This window comes from Panthera uncia, assembly GCF_023721935.1.
Source record: "Panthera uncia isolate 11264 chromosome C1 unlocalized genomic scaffold, Puncia_PCG_1.0 HiC_scaffold_3, whole genome shotgun sequence".
NCBI classification, from domain to species: domain Eukaryota; kingdom Metazoa; phylum Chordata; class Mammalia; order Carnivora; family Felidae; genus Panthera; species Panthera uncia.
The window spans coordinates 101574536-101591626 of record NW_026057584.1 but is presented as its reverse complement, the minus strand read 5'-3'; the positions used below and the strand labels follow the sequence as shown (position 1 = coordinate 101591626).

The 17091-nt window shown below is 35.8% G+C and overlaps 1 protein-coding gene across 4 annotated transcripts in view; it reads right to left on the bottom strand.

Moving 5' to 3' along the window:
• The window catches only part of EPB41L5 (erythrocyte membrane protein band 4.1 like 5), a 140498-nt gene that overhangs the window by 95912 nt on the left and 27495 nt on the right, over positions 1 to 17091 (bottom strand). For all 4 annotated transcript variants that reach the window (XM_049616217.1, XM_049616215.1, XM_049616216.1 and 1 more), the window contains exons 4-5: positions 1465 to 1507; positions 396 to 474 (exon numbers count right to left, since the gene is read on the bottom strand). In XM_049616217.1, coding sequence (XP_049472174.1) covers positions 396 to 474; positions 1465 to 1507 — 122 coding nt within the window. The remainder of the gene's footprint in view (positions 1 to 395; positions 475 to 1464; positions 1508 to 17091) is intronic.

Below are 17091 nucleotides of genomic sequence, written 5' to 3'. Positions count from 1 at the left end.
TGATGGCTCAGAGCCTGGAGGCTGCTTCGGATTCTGTGTCTCCCTCTCTCTCTGCCCCTCCCCCGTTCATGCTCTGTCTCTCTCTGTCTCAAAAATAAATAAACATTAAAAAAAAATTAAAAAAAAAAAAAAAAAAAGGAACTCAGTAGTTACCTTAAAGAATGCTAGGGAACCAACTCTTTATTTTGAAAACTGATAAAGGGAAAAATTCTACACTTAAAAACACTGTCCCAAAATGAAATTCTATTGTTGGACAGGTCTTATTACCAGGGGTAAGAGATCCATTTCATTAGTGGTCTATAAACTGTAAAGAATTATAAAGACAATCTTCCAACACCTTTAGCTAGCTGACCAAAACTACTTTACCCCTGTACAACTCTAGAGAGTAGTCTTACCGGGTTAGCTCTTCACGAAGATTATTTGGTTCTGAGGAATAAAACTTAACTCGAAGATGCAGACAATAGGGTGAACCAACTGTTTAAAAAAAAAAAAAAAAAAAAAAAAAAACTTTAATTTTTTTTTAATGTAACTATTCAAACTGTAATTTTCCAGTCAGTAAATTTGTCAAAAATAATCTACTTGAAGTAGGGAGAAAAGGTAACAGGCTTTGTGGTAATATTTCACACATCGAAATATTGTATGGCTTCATTAAAGCCTTTAAATTAAAGGCTTTAAGTACACCTAACACAAAAAGATAATCAGTAGGTTTTTTAAAATGTACCAACCATCATATAGTACCATTACAATTAGCTGTCCTCCCAAAAATAGATAGCTCTAGATTAATTCTAACAGTTTAGGGATAAATGCATCAAATAAAAGTCTTGACTGTGCAATCTAACAGCCCTAAAAAACCTGCCACACTATATTTCTTAAAAGACTAAGGAATGCCTGGGTTATTAACCGCTCACTGCAAATTCCCCCCACACTTTCAATTCACTTCACCTAGTTCACTAACTTGTAAATTCTCAGAGGTCCCATTATTTTGTAAAGACAAAAAAGTTGAGGTGCTCTGAAATCTCTACTACCACAAAGAACAAGCTGGATTACGAGTGAACACTGGTATTTTTCCCTATTACTAGGAATAAAACTGACATTTTATGTCAATTGTTTCATTTCATTATTTTTAAATTTTAAAAGTTACAGCTTTAAAGTCTCAAAACATTTTACAGAGCAGGACAGATGCCAAGCAGGAAAATTCCAACACAATTACTAAATAAAAGTTAAGCATCGCATGAGAACTCAATCTCCTTGCAAGATACAAGCCTTTCACCAGGAAATAAACTATAAAGCACTTGAATCTAGATTACTATTAACCCTCTAGAACTAAGGGGGTAGGTCAGTATATCAAATTGAAATTATCTTTAAAGTAGAGATGCTAAGAAATTCATCTGAAACATGATTTATTAGGAATCAGAGCTTCTAATATATAATTTACTTTTTGTTCACAATTTTTTCAACACTTACTTTTTACTTGCTTTTTGATGCTCTTTGTACCATCTAACCAGTGCTGAAAATAAAAAACAAAAATCAGATGTTATGCAGATGATAGAACTCAACATTTTCATTGTTAAAAGTTAATTTTCATCATGTTTTTGTTGATAACCAGAAAGAAATATGAAAAACAAAAGTGAGGATGAAAATGGGGGGAGGATTATCTGTCCCAACATCTACAGCAAGCTTATGACACACAAGCAAAAAAAGACCTAAGACCAGATATACTACTTCTTAAAACATTTCCTCTCCTCTCTCACAGTAACAAGGATGATATTTTAAATTCTGCCCTTAGTTTTCCTGTTTCAAAAAAAAAAAATGACTCTTTCAAAATTGTTAAAATGAGAAGAAAAGTATCCTCATACTCCAGTGTCTGGTTCATTCTTGTAATAAAAACGTAATATTTATTAACAGATCGCAACCAAAAGTGAGAGGAAATAACGGTGTCATTTAAATTTTACGAAACAGATACTACTCAGAAGTAGTACTCTTTGAAAGAGCCTGCAAAATAAAATTAGATCTTTCTCATAACTAACCCCACCTATTAAATGAAGTAGTCTTTTTTGTTCCTTTGCTTTATAAATAAAAAATGTTAAAACTGTGACTAGTAGACTTCTGGTTTCAAAAGTAATAGGCTTTTGATTTCTGTAACCTCCCCACTCTGAAATGCCCGTAACACAAACAGACTTAAGAAGCAATTCCAGAGGCTTCCACACATAAACCAGTCCCAGCTCACTTCTCACTATTAATCCCTTTACACCACCATGTCCTAACAGTGACGGGATGCACTCATCCAACTAAGATATACAAGCCTGTGTTCTCTCCAACATGCTTACAATTCCAAGCACCCAAAAAACGAAAGGAGTGCTCTTGTACTAACTAGTTCACAGAGCTAAGGAATCCAGTTTCAGAAACCCAGACAGGCAAAGTGGGTAAACAAGGCTGCATTGTTAACAGCCTTGTAACCGTTTGCTTTTCTTGCCAATTATTTGCCTAGCCTCTTCTCTCCATTCTCCCCCAAGATCCAAAAGTGAAATTCACAAAGCTACCAGTGGGCGAGCAAAGTACCTCTGCACATTGAAATAAGATGTTCAGTAAACAGTTCAAAAGGCAATTAAGTACTGTGCAATATTTTCTCTAGATTCCAAGTGTATATGCTACTTAGTCAGCCATCTCTCATCCTTTCTTTAAGATTTTATTTTTTAAGTACTCTCTATACCCAATGTGGTGCTCGAACTCACAACCTGGAGCCAAGATTAAGAGTTGCATGTTCTACCTATTGAGCCAGCCAAGTACCCAGCCATCTTTCATCTTTTACTGAATTCAGGTGGATATCCATTTTTTTTTTAATTTTTTTTTTCAACGTTTTTTATTTATTTTTGGGACAGAGAGAGACAGAGCATGAACGGGGGAGGGGCAGAGAGAGAGGGAGACACAGAATCGGAAACAGGCTCCAGGCTCCGAGCCATCAGCCCAGAGCCTGACACGGGGCTCGAACTCACGGACCGCGAGATCGTGACCTGGCTGAAGTCGGACGCTTAACCGACCACGCCACCCAGGCGCCCCTATAAGCATATTTCAATGTAGCACCTCTTCAGTTTTATACATCCCTCCAACTGAATCCTAGGCCGGCCAGTAGACAGAACACAATTCAATCTTTTAGCAGAAAAGACTTCAACCTAGTACAGCAAAAAAGTCCATCCATCATGGCCAATGTCAGCAACTCAATATCCAATAATCTGAAACTTAATTATGCTAATACCTACTAGAGCCTGATGCCAATGACATACTGGGTAAAAGATAAAATTAGTTTTTATACCCCAGACTGTCTTCTTCCCACAACATGAATCTGGGAGTTGCCTTATCTTCAGGTTTTATCTACTCTACTGCAATGAATTAACAGGTAGTCTGGCTGGTCACCTGGGTTGTCTTATGTGCCTATGGTTAGGGAGACTCCTACACCATGAGCGTAAATGAGCACAACTCTTCCAGGAGGCAATTTAACAATGCTTTAAAAATAATTGTCTTTGACCCAACAATTCTATACCTAGAAATAGCGATGGATGTGTGCAGATTTATTTATAAGCAATTATATGAGAAAGTTAAGACAATATATATATTCAACAACAGTGAACTGGTTAAAGTATTTCAGTATGATGCAACATGATGCAGCCATTAAAAACAAGGAAAGCAAATACTTAAGGATCTGGAAAATTACTTACAATATACTGCTGAATTTTAAAAGGTAGGTTACACCTTTTAAAGGTGTAGGATAGACACAAGTGTTTTATCAAAATGTACAAGTTTGTATATAAAAACATGCACTTTTCTTTTGGACTGAGATAATCTAAAACAAAACAGTAAAAATGTTATCTCTAAGTGACAGATACTGCTGGTGATAGTTTTTCTTTTTTATGCTTTCCTCTATTTTAAACTTATTCTACAATGAGCACATACTACTTAAAACTCTCATGGACCCCTTATTTTAATATTTTATATAAGTAATATATTTATATGGTTTAATTTTGGGGTAGTATTAATAGGCATATGGTCCATAGTCCCTCCACCTCCTACAATAGCCCACCAGCCCATTTACCCAATTTCTATCACCACATGCACCGCCCCTGCACACAACAAGATGTTATTGGTTTCTGACCCCATCCAGAGTTTCTTCAAAGAGGGAAGGAGGGGGAAAAAGGAAAACAAAACAAAACAAAACAAAACAACTGTTTATGTGTGTTGGTTAAAAAAAAAAAAAAAAGACAGAACATTAACAATGGACTGAAAACCAACAGACTATCAATTTTGAAAGAATGAACTTTGAAGAGTAAAAGAAATAAACACTAATGTAAGATAGACCATGTGATATTTCAAGATCAATCTACAGTCTTTCTTTCTTAGATCATTATAACTTAAATTTCTTCCTGTTTAAGAACATCTAGGGCTAGTCTCAAAAATTCACCTTTAATCTTTAATTTGTACCCTACTATTCTAAGAAGCACATTAAATATAAAATCATCCCAGTGAGATTAAGGATCAGAGTTTTCTTCCAAGCAGATATTTTAGTCCCTTCTTTACCTACATATGTCTGCTCTCCTTTAGGATAACCCAAACTCAGATAATGCATCAAGCACATTTTAAAGTGAAATTTAGGAGCTGGGGAGTTCTGGGTGATGTTATTCGGGGGAAGGTCTGAGTTCATGCTTGTATATTCTCAAGTCTGTTTTCTTTCATCTCCTCCACATTCCAAGCCCAGGGACTGGAAAATTCAGAGCTCAGAGATAGGCACTGATAGGATTTTCCTTCAATCAGGGTCTTTAGGAGTTGAGTTTAAATTACATTAGATGATAAAGGTGAGAGCATGCAGATATAGATTCTTGGATGCTTAGTGTGAAACTAATAAGAGTTCTCTTTCCCCATCATACCTTACAAAGCAAACAAACTCCCTCCTAATTTCCTAATTTTAAAATTTGGTTGATAAATGTAGACATCAAAGGATATGAGAAGCCACATTTCTTTCCGTCCTATTGAACTGGGCATGAAAGAAAAATTATCTACTTATGTATATCTTAAAACATAAATAATATTTAATCACAAACACAAAAGACATAACCAAATCAAAAGAAGAATCACCTAGGGAGCTTCCAAAACACTAACATGTACACACCCTCATCCCAGCCCTTCAGCCAGTCTGTAAACAGCTTTTCAAATAAGTGATTCCTGACTTCTAACCACTTACACAGCTCTATTAAAGAAATGCCCTACTACTTTTGCTCAAAGAGCAAAGAGTTGAAAACAGAGATGTGTTAACCATCTTTCAAAACAACTACATCTGCAGAAAATATTTCTCCTCTCAGGAGTAGAGGCCTATGCTCTGAATTAAAGGGTTGTTTTAAAGGAAATTTTAACATTTTGGGGTAGTATTGACATTTTAACAATATTTGTTCTTCCAATCCATGAGCATGCAATGTTTTTCCATTTCTTTGTGTCTTCTTCAATTTCCTTCATAAGTTTTCTATAGTTTTCAGCATACAGATCTTTTACATCTTTGAAAATTTTAACATTGTAAACAACAAAAAGTTTAAAAACTATGCTATAAAAATGGAGAACCAATACACTGCACTGCTGTAATCTAACTGAAAACACTTCAATTTAATCTATATTCATTGTAACACATTTCAAATGAAGACTTAGATGAGGCATTAAAATAGATTTCCCACCGTGCCTGTGTATTATTAGTATGCTCTTTTAAAATTCTTAAAAGTAAACTCATAGTGGGAATATAAGTTGAGTGAGGCAGGTTTTATATTTACTCTCCAGGGACAGAGTACATAATCTATTTTGGAAACACACTTTTTACTGTTCCTCCTTATTTAACAAATACAAGGGTATCTATGTGCATGTTACAATATACATATATTTAACATATATGCTACTTATTTCTATATATTTTTCACTCCCCACTACTTTATTGAATCCTATTGTTTGTGTTAAGTTCTCAGTTGATATCCAATCCAATCATCTGCCAACAGTGTTAGTTTTACCTCCTCCTTTCCAGCCTTTACAACTTCTGTAACTATAATTGCTGGCACTTCTATTATGAAATTAAATAGCACTGGCAATAATATGCAAATTAACACCATGTGTTTAAAAGAAATGTTTCTATCATTCCTCTACTAATCTAGAGTTGTTGTTATTGTTATTGTTGCCAATGTAAATAATCAAATATCTGCAAAGAAAGAGAGCAGAACTGGGGCCCCTAGATGGCTCAGTTAAGCATGTGACTCTCAGTTTCAGGTCAGGCCATGATCTCACAGTTTTGTGAGTTCGAGCCCCGCGTCAGGCTCTGTGCTGACAATGCAGAGCCTGCTTGGGATTCTCTCTCCCTCTCTCTGTCCCTCCCCTCCTCAAGCTGTCTCTATCTCTCTCAAAATAAACAAACTTTAAAAAATTAAAAAAAAAAAAAAAAAAGCAGAGCCACTGAGTAATCACCAGGTCTGTCTTCTATAGATGCTGCCTATACGGGTTGTAACACACATCCACTAAACACCTAGAAATGGAAAAAGGTATACCTTCTAAAGCTTGGATGGAGCTACACAGATAGACAGAAGGTCAATTCTATACAGGCCAAAGTCCATTGGGTTTATTCAAGGTATTATGGGGCTACAAAGAAGGGGCTTAACAGGCCACCAAAAAAACCACTTGATAAGAATTCTAGACCTATTATCTGTACAACCTCAGATAAGTGAGGGTGAGCAAAGACAAACAAACCTCACACACTGTGCCCACAGTACCTGAAAGCTGAATTCTAAAACTAGAATAAGAATTGCCTCTTCCCTTAACTCAGTGATCTTGGATTTGCTATCAAGGTAACCGACTGTTGCAGCCTCCAGGTGTGCACTTGTAAAACATTTACTCTATGTTCCACTAGATAATTATGCGTTTTCTAGCCTTCAGCTTTGGATCTAACATCTCCATTTCCATTCAGTGTTGTCTTTAAATGCCATACACTTCAACTAATCAAGTTACTTTATTTTCTTTGTGGTAAAGATTTCAGTTTCAATCTTTTTTTGAATGTATATTTAAGTATACATTTAAGTATATGACGAAGCAATAACAGCATAAATGGTTAGTGAAACTGTTCAGAATTGGCAAACATCACATCAACTCAGACTCCACTGCCAAAGGCAAATCACATAGCCAAGCCTGATATCAAGTGAGCAAGAAAGGACAATCCTGTGAAAACAAAGGCAGGAGACAATGCATGAAAAAACATATATGACAAATTGTATCAACTGATAATGAATCGTCCTTGCATTTCTGAAAATTAAACTCCACCTGATCATAATGTATTAATTATACTTTTAATAGACTGCTGAATACTGTGTGCTGATAATTAAAGAGTTTTACACAGAGAATAAGGGAAGTTTAAACAATATACATAGAACCAATACAAGCTATCAAATCAGTATTTTTAAAAAGCAAAAAAATAATTACTACTGACTTGTTAAAGTTCTTTTTCCTTCTTTTCCAAGTAAAGGAGAAATGCTACCTTTGTTTCTCTTTTCTGAAACATGACAGAGTTGTCTACAATCTAGGTAACTAGTTCTTCTTTAAAAACTTGATGGACCAATTAAAATTCTAAGCTCTAAATATGAAGCTTGAAGGGCGCTTAGGTGGTTCAGTTAAGCATCTGACTTCAGCTCAGGTCATGATCTCACAGTTTGGTTCTTGAGTTTGAGCCCCGCATCGGGTCCGGGCTGACAGCTCAGAGCCTGGAGACTGCTTCAGATTGAGAGAGTGAGAGAGAGAATGAGAGACAGAGACAGAGACAGAGACAGAGAGAGAGAGAGAGAGAGAGCGCGTGCGCGCGCGTGTGTCTGCCCCTATCCTGCTCACATTCTCTCTCTCTCTCTCAAGAATGGATAAATTCACATCCTCTCTCAAGAATGGATAAATATCAAAAAAACAAACAAATAAAACAAACCCAAAAAACCTTAAATAAAATTTTTTAATGGGAAATGAAAATATATCTAGCATGCAGCATGATTCAGGGAAAAAAACAATGAGAAAAAACATAGTTCTTAAAAGGACATAACACTCCTGTGTCTTTTAAGATATACTCCAACTTGCTTCCCTTCTTTTCTTCTCCTGTTTGATCTCAGTAGACATTTGATTTTAAGACTGAAAACTGTTCCTTCAAAATAAATCATACATGCTCTCTGGCAAATTGGTACAGTTAATTCCTCAACTGTTTTGCCAAGTCTTACTGCACCAACCTAAAACCACTTAATATCAGAAGAATTCCTTCTTGCATGGTTTAAGATATATTATTTCCACACTGGAATATTCTATTGTACAAGAAAACTACCCCATAACATCATTTATTTAAACTATAACATTGGGAGTTCTGCTGTCATTCGGCAACTTTTCACACATCCTGTTATTTTTATGACCCTGATCCTTAAGGGGAAAGATTTATACGATCTGAAGAGAAACCAGAGTGTATGACCCTGATCCTTTATCAATAAATAGTACCAAAAAATCTGTGGAGTCATCAATAATATAGAAGAGATTATAGATTTTCAAAAACACTAATGATTATCATAAAGACTTTAAGAAAACACATGCAAATTAATACCATTATCAGATTTCCTTTAAACTACAGATTATTTGTGAAAGAAAAGGTTACTAAATAAAAGTCCATAGATGGGGTTCAGGAATACCTTAATTACCTTTATATGTACACAAAATATAATATATATACATGCACATTTTTCTATGTAAAGCAGCTAGAGATTTCATCATTATAATTCAAGGCTTCAGATCATCTCTGGACTATGTAAAAGGACACTAAATTAAGTTTAGATGTGAAAATAGAGGATGGGGCGATATTCTGCTGTCAACAAAAACAAGAGTAACTATAAATCCTAGGATGCCAGAATAAAACTGGTTTTCACATACTATCCCCTCATCCAGTAAGTCCCCCAAAGCTCTCCACAATGGCTCGGTTTATGGGTGCATGGGTGGCTTAGTCGGTTAAGCATCCAACTCTTGGTTTTGGCTCAGGTCATGATCTCATGGTTTGTGGGTTCAAGCCCATGTGCATCAGGCTCCGAAATGACAGTGTGGAGCCTGCTTGGGATTCTCTCTTTCCACCCCTTCCTCTGCCTCTCCCTGGCTCACGTGTGCCCGTGCACTCTCTCTCTCAAAATAAATAAATAAGCTTTAAAAAAATAAAGTGGCTTGATTTAAAAACTGCCTCCAGAAACAAGTAGCAAATCTGAATACACCTATAACAAATAAAGAGATTAGTCAATAATCAAAAAACTTCCCACAAAGAAAAGCCCAGGACCAAGACAGCTTTGCTGGTGAATTCTACCAAATGCTAAAAGAAGAATTAACACCAACCCTTCATAAGACCTTCCCAGAAATAGGAGGGAAGACTTTCCAACTCATTCTCTGAGGCTAGTACTGTTCCCACCAAACAAGACAAAGATATCAAAGGGAAAAAAACCCCACAAAACTACAGACCAATATTCCTTACAAATATACGCACCAAAATATTCAACAAAATACTAACAAATCAAATCAAGCAACATATAAAAGGCTTATACATTACAACCAAGTGGGATTTGTCCCAGAAAAGCAAGACTGGTCCAACACACCACCCATTAACAAAAAAACTATCAACATAATACAACATATAAACAGAATACAAGAGAGAAACCATATGACTCTCTCAATAGATGCAGAAAAAGCATTTGACAGAACCCAACACCATTTTTGATAAAAACAATGAACAAAATAGAAATAAAAGACACCTTCCTTAACGTGATAAAGGGCATCTATAGAAATCTCACAAGTAGCATACTTGATGGTGAGAGACTGATCACTCTCCCCCTAAGATCAGGGACAAGACAATAATGTCTGCTGTCACCACTTCTATTCAATATATTACTAATGGTTCTAACCAGGGCACTTATGCAAGAAAGAGAAAATAAATAAATAAAAGGCATTCAGATTAGGGGATGCCTGGCTGGCTCAGTTGGTGGAGAATGTGATTCTTGATCTTGGGGTCTTGAGTTCAAGCTCCATACTAGATGTAGAGCTTACTTTAAAAAGTAAAAAGATAATGAAAATACAAGAGCACTGAGTAACATATAGAATTGCTGAATCACTATATTGTACACCTGAAACTAATATAACACTGTATGTTAACTATACTGGAATCTAAATAAATTTTTTTTAAAAAAGGCATTCAGATCAGAAAGGAAGAAGTCACACTATCTCTTTTTGCAGATGACATGTTCTTTTTCATAAAACACGTTAAAACTAATAAAGAAGTTTACCAAGAATGCAGGATACAGGATAAGTATACAAGACCCAACTATATTCCTATATACTAGCAATAAACAATCAGAAGATGATATGAAGAAAACAACTATGTAGGGGAACCTGGCTGGCCTAGTCAGTTAAGCGTCCAACTCTTGGTTTCAGCTCAGGTCATGATCTCACAGTTTGTGGGATTGGGCCCTGTGTCGGGCTCTATACTGCCAGTGCAGAGCCTGCTTGGGATTCTCTGTCTCCCTCTCTCTCAGCCCCTCCCCAGCTCACACTGTCTCTGTCTCTTTCAAAATAAACTTAAAAATTTTTTTAAAAAGAAAAAAAAAAAAGAAAACAACTATGTATACAATAGCATTAAAGGAATAAAATGCTTAAGAACAAAACCAAGGAAGTAAAAGACATGTAAAGTGAAACTATAAAACACTGTTTTAAGAGATGTAAAGATTGGGGCGCCTGGGTGGCTCAGTCGGTTAAGCGTCCGACTTCGGCTCAGGTCATGATCTCACAGTTCGTGGGTTCGAGCCCCGCGTCGGGCTCTGTGCTGACAGCTCAGAGCCTGGAGCCTGCTTCACATTCTGTATCTCCCTCTCTCTCTGCCCCTTCCCTGCTCATGCTGTGTCTCTCTGTCTCAAAAATAAATAAACATTAAAAAAAAAAAAAAAAAAAAAAAAGAGATGTAAAGATCCAGTACATGGAAAGACAATCCATATTCATGGATAAGATTTAACATTATAATGATAGCAAAAGGATAGACTCAGTGCAATCCTGATCAAACTTCCAATTGCCTTTTTCCCCCCAGAAATGAACAAGCTAATCCTAAAATGTATATGGAAATACAGCCAAAACAATCTTGAAACAGAAGAACAAAATTGAAGGATTCACACTTAAATTCCAATTTCAAACTTAGCAAAAAATTACAGTAATCAAGACAATGTAGTGCTGGCATAAGGATCAACATATGGACAGATGAATGGAACAGAAGACAGAAGCCAGAAGCCAGAAATAAACTCATATAACTGGCTAACTGATTTTCAATAAGCCAAGATCACTCAATGGAGAAAGAATAACCTGTTCAATAAATAGTGCTAGGACTACTGGATATCCACATGCAAAAGAATGAAGTTAGCCCCCTACCTTACAACACATACAAAAATTAACTCCAAAAGATAAAGAAAAAAACAAAATAGGCAGCAGTTTTGCAGATATGACCAAAAGCATAAAAAAAAAGCAGATAAATTAGACTTCATCAAAATTAAAAAATTATGTGCAAAGGACACTATCAAGAAAGTAAAAAGAAAATCTACAAAATGGGGAAAAATATTTGCAAATCACAGATCTGAAAAATGTCTACTACTGAAAAAAAATATGAACTCTTACAACTCAACAAAGAAACAAATAACCCAATTTTAAAATGTGCAAAGGATCTGAATAGACATTTTTCCAAAGAAGATACAGAAACAGCCAAAAAAGCACATGAAAAGATACTTAACATCACTAGGCTTTAGGGAAGTTCAAGTCAAAAACCACACAGGACCACTTCATATCAACTAGGATAGCTAGAATCAAAAAAGAAATACTGTGGGGGCGCCTGAGTAGCTCAGTTAAGCATCCAAGTCTTGATTTCAGCTCATCATGATCACATGGTCGGCAGGATCAAGCCCCGTGTTGGACTGTGCGCTGACAGCATGGAGCCTGCGTGGTATTCTCTCTATCCCTCTTCCCCACTGGTACTGGCACTCTCTCTCAAAATAAACAAACATGAAAAAGGAAAGAAATAATGTGTTTGTGAGGACACAGAGAAATCAGAACCCCCCACACATTACTGGAAAGAATGTGGAATACTACAGTCATTATGGAAAACAGTTTGGCAGTTCCTCAAAAAGTTAAACAGTTACCTTATGCCCCAGCAAATTCACTCCTAGATACATACCCAAGAAACTGAAAATTATACTCATGCAAAAATTCGTACACAATGTTAATAGCAGCACTATTCCTAAGAGCCAAAAATGAATGAACCCAAATGTCCATCAATGAATTGAGTAAACAAAATGTAGCATATCCATACAACAGAATATTACTCAACCATAAGGATCAAGTATGGGGAGATGCCACAATACAAACCTTGAGAATATTATGCTTAAGCACATTCCCAGACTCAAAAGGCTATATATTATGTAATTCTATTTACATGAAATTTTCAAAATAGGTACATCCATACAAACAGAAAGATTAATGTTTGCCAGAGGCTGTGGGAGAGGGGAAATGGGAAGAGACCATTAATGTAAGTAGGGTTTCTTTTGCAATGAAAATATTCTGGAATTAGATAGTGATGTGACGGCTGCACAACTCTGTGAATACACTAAAAACCGCAAGTGAGTTTTAGGATTTGTAAATTACATCTCAATGTTTTAAATGTGGCCTACTTTAGGCAAAAGTTATGTGGCCACCTCAAGTAAAACCTACTATATTTTACTCAAGCATGCCTTCTTTCTTCCCTCTAATCCTCCTACTCTAAACCATACCTCTAGGAAAATTTCTTCAACACTATTTCCAAAGAAGTGCTTCATATACTACTCTGTATTTATAAGGTAACTGGAACATAAAAAGCTTCCTCTTCCCAAATAATTCAGTCCAGAAGTAATTAGGTGGTCAGGGTAATGCCAGAATCTGTACAGGGAGACGTTAGAGATTGATTCCATCCAGAGTGAGTTATCACTCAAGTAAACATCCTGATGACAATCAAACCCTGGTTTCTGTAGAAGAGAACTGCAAATATGGGAAAGGAAAAAAACTACAATCAGCCTTGTGGCACTGAATGTGTCAATTTATATATAAGATTACAGAAATAAATGTAAACATACATTCCCTAAGTCTGACCACAAAGCCAACTGGAGAACTAGCAAATTCCAGGGCTAGAGCAGGGAAATACAATATGAACATGGAACGTATTCTTGGGCCAGAAAGTAAGGTAATACCCAAAGAATGATGGTGCGTGTTAAAAGAACACAGAAACCATCTTGAAGCAGTTCCCACCACCCAAACTTGGGAAACTCTGAGCATCAAAAGAAATAGTAGTTACAAATGATAACACACCGGTTAAGACAAGAATCCATTAGTTCATAAATAAACAGAAAGTTTGATGAGAAAGTGGTCTTTTTCGGGGGGGGGGGGGGGCACTAAATAAATAAATAAATAAATAAGCAAGCAAGCAAGCTTATTACAAACAGAAAAAGAATATAATGGAGACGCCTGGCAGACACCACCTTAATCAAGGGATCAAAGTGAATATCACCTGTAAGGAGACAAAATGAAATTAAATGTTACTTGATAGAATAAGAACACAGCATCACTTCATTTATTTTTCTGTCAAAGTGTCTAAGATTAATCTAGTTCATGAGGAAACTTCAGACAAACCCAAACTGAGAGCTTATAAGACAACTGGCCTGTATCTTCAAAAGTATAGAAGTTAAGGAAAGAATGAAGAACCACAGCATTCCAAGATGAAGGCAACTAAAGAAATTTGACAACTGAATGTAAAACATGAATCCGACCGAACTAGACCCTTTGGCTATAAAGGACACTGTAGAGACAAGTGGCAAAATTTGAATGGAGTCTGTGGATTAGATGGTGGTAATGTCACAATGTCAACTTCCTAGTTTTGATGGTTGTGCTGAGTTATGCATAATATACTTGTTTGTAGGAAACATACACTAAAGAGTTCAGGGGTGATGAGACATCTACAGCTCTTTCTCAAATGGTTCCACAGAAATAGTTATTTACACTGTTCTTGCAACTTTTCTGTAAGTATGCCATTATTTCAACTACAAATCAAATATTTATATATGAACATAAAATGAGCTGGTATAAGCAAAAGTTAACAACAGCAAATTCATATGTGTACATAGGAAAAAAAAGTAAACTACGGTTTCATCATATAACTTTGGTTATCTCCATGATGGATGAATAATTCCAGTCATACATATTTTAGACTGATGTGAAATGACCAATAAACTAAACTTTAACACACTAACTTTACATATATAAGCATACAATATATTCAAGATTAAAATGTAACATGTAATTCCTTGATCATTTTTTCAAGGTTTTTAATTTAATTCCAGGAGCATTAACATATGGTGTTAAGTTTCAGGTGTACAATACAGTGATTCAAAAATTCTATACATTACTTAGTGCTCATTGTGATAAGTGCTCTCATTAATCCCTATCACCTATCTCACCCACCCACCTCTCCTCTGGTAACTATCAGTTTGTTCTCTATAATTAAGAGTCTGTTTCTTGGTTTGTCTTTTTTTTTTCTTTGCTCATTTGTTCCACATTTGAATGAAATCATATGGTATTTGTCATTCTCTGACTTATTTAGCTTAGCATTATATTTTCTAGTTCATCTAAGTTGTTGTAAATGGCAGAATAATATTCCATTTATATTATTAAGTCTATTGATGGACTTGGGCTGCTTGCATAATTTGAATATTGTAAATAATGTTGCAATAAACACAGAAGTGTATGTATCCTTTTGAATTAGTGTTTTTGTATTCTGTGGGTAAATAACCAAAAGTGTAATTACTGGATCATATGGTAGTTCTATTTTCACTCTTTTGAGGAACCTCTTTACCGTTTTCCACGATGGCTGCACCAGTTTGCAATGCCACCAGCAGTGCACAAGCGTTTCTTTTTCTCAACATCTTCACCAACACTTGTTGTTCCTTGTGTTTTTGATTTTAGCCATTCTGACAGATGTGAGGTGATATCTCATTGCAGTCTTGATTTGCATTTCCCTGATGATGAGTGATGTTGAGCATCTTTTCATATGTCTGTGGGCTATCTGAATGTCTTCTTTACAGAAATGTCTGTTCATGTTTTCTGTCCATTTTTTTTAATTGGATAATTTGTTTTTTTAAGTTTTGAGGTGTGTAAGTTCTTTATATATTTTGGATATTAAGCCTTTATCAGATATGTCACTTGCAAATATATTCTCCCATTCGTAGGCTGTGTTTCGTTTTGTTGATTATTTCCTTTGCTATGCAGAAGCTTTTTATTCTGATGTAGTCCCAATAGTTTATTTTTATTTCCCCTGTTTATGGAAACATATCTAAAAAAGTGCTGCTATAGCTGATGTCAGAAAAATTACTGCCTGTGCTCTTTTCCAGGATTTTTATGGTTTCAGGTCTCATATTTGGTCTTTAATCCACTTTGAGTTCATTTTTGTGTATGGTAGAAGAAAGTGGACCAGCTTCACTCTTTTGCATGTAGCTGTCCAGTTTTCCCAACACCATTTGTCAAAGAGACTTTTTCCCAATGCATATTCTTGACTCTTCTGTGAAAGACTAATTGACCATATATGTGGGCATGTTTCTGGGCTTTCTATCCCGTTCCATTGATCTATGTGTCTACTTTTGTGCCGATATCATACTGTTATGATTACTACAACTTTGTAATGTACTTGAAATCTAGAAGCGTGGTACTTCCAATTTTGTTTTTCCTTTTTAAGACTGTTTTAGCCATTTGGGGTTTTTTGTGGTTCCAAACAAATTTTAGGATTATTTGTTCTGGTTCTGTAAAACTGTTATTGATATATATTTTTTTAAATGTTTAAAATTAAAAAAAAACTTTCTTAATTAAAAGAAATAGGGGTATTTCTACCCTGAGCTACCTGGGTAGCTCAGTTAAGTGTTCAACTCTTGATTCAGTTCAGTATGTATATATGTATTATATGCATGTTATATACATACATATATTTACATATTAATACATATTAATATGCTAATATTTGTTGAGGATTTTTGTATCTTTGTTCACCAGAGCTATTGCCCTGTAGTCCTTTTTTTCGTAGTGTCTGGATCTGGTTTTGGTATTAGGGCCCTCAGTCATTTTATTTTTTTCACCCTGCCTCAACCTTCTTTGGATTCTACATTTAGGTCTACACACTAAATTTAACAAACAGATGTGAAAATCATAGGACTAACTTAATTTACACAGATGATCCTGACCAAAAAGTCCACTTGATCTATCAAGTTCACTATCTTCACCAACAAACTGAACTGTTTGCAAGGTATCAATTTTGTTTCATTCTGGGGTTAAATCTGGTCATGTGACAAATACCGGAAAGTCTTCTCTATTTACTGATGTCATAAAATTGTAGAATCATGAGTTAGCAGTTTAAGAATAATTAAAGGTTTACCTAGAGCTCATTTTGAATAGCTTTCATCTACCAGCTACTGTCCTTCTAGTTCAACTCCAGAGTATTCTAGTGACAGCAAAAACAGAAACTAAAAATAAATCTTACTTAACTTTAATTTTAATGCCTAGATTTCTGGGCATTGGGAAGGATAAACTAGAACTAAAAAGAGCACAGATTAAAAGTTCTGGGGCACCTGCCTGGCTCAGTTAGGGGTGCATGCAATTCTTGATCATAAGGTCATGAGTTCAAGCCCCATGTGGGGTGTACAGATGATTTAAATAAAACTTCATTTTTTTTTTAAAGTCTATTTTGAGAGACAGAAAGAGAGCATGTGTGCGCATGTGCAACGGGGGAGGAGCAAAGAAAGGAAGAGAGAGAATCAGCAGCAGGATACTCATCATCACTGTAGAGCCCAATACAGGCCTCAATCTCACAAACCACAGGATCATGACCTGAGCCAAAATCAAGAGTCAAACGCTTTACTAACTAAGCCACCCAGACGCCCCTTAAATAAATAAAACTTTAAAAACTGGGGGGGGGGGGGGGGGGGGGGG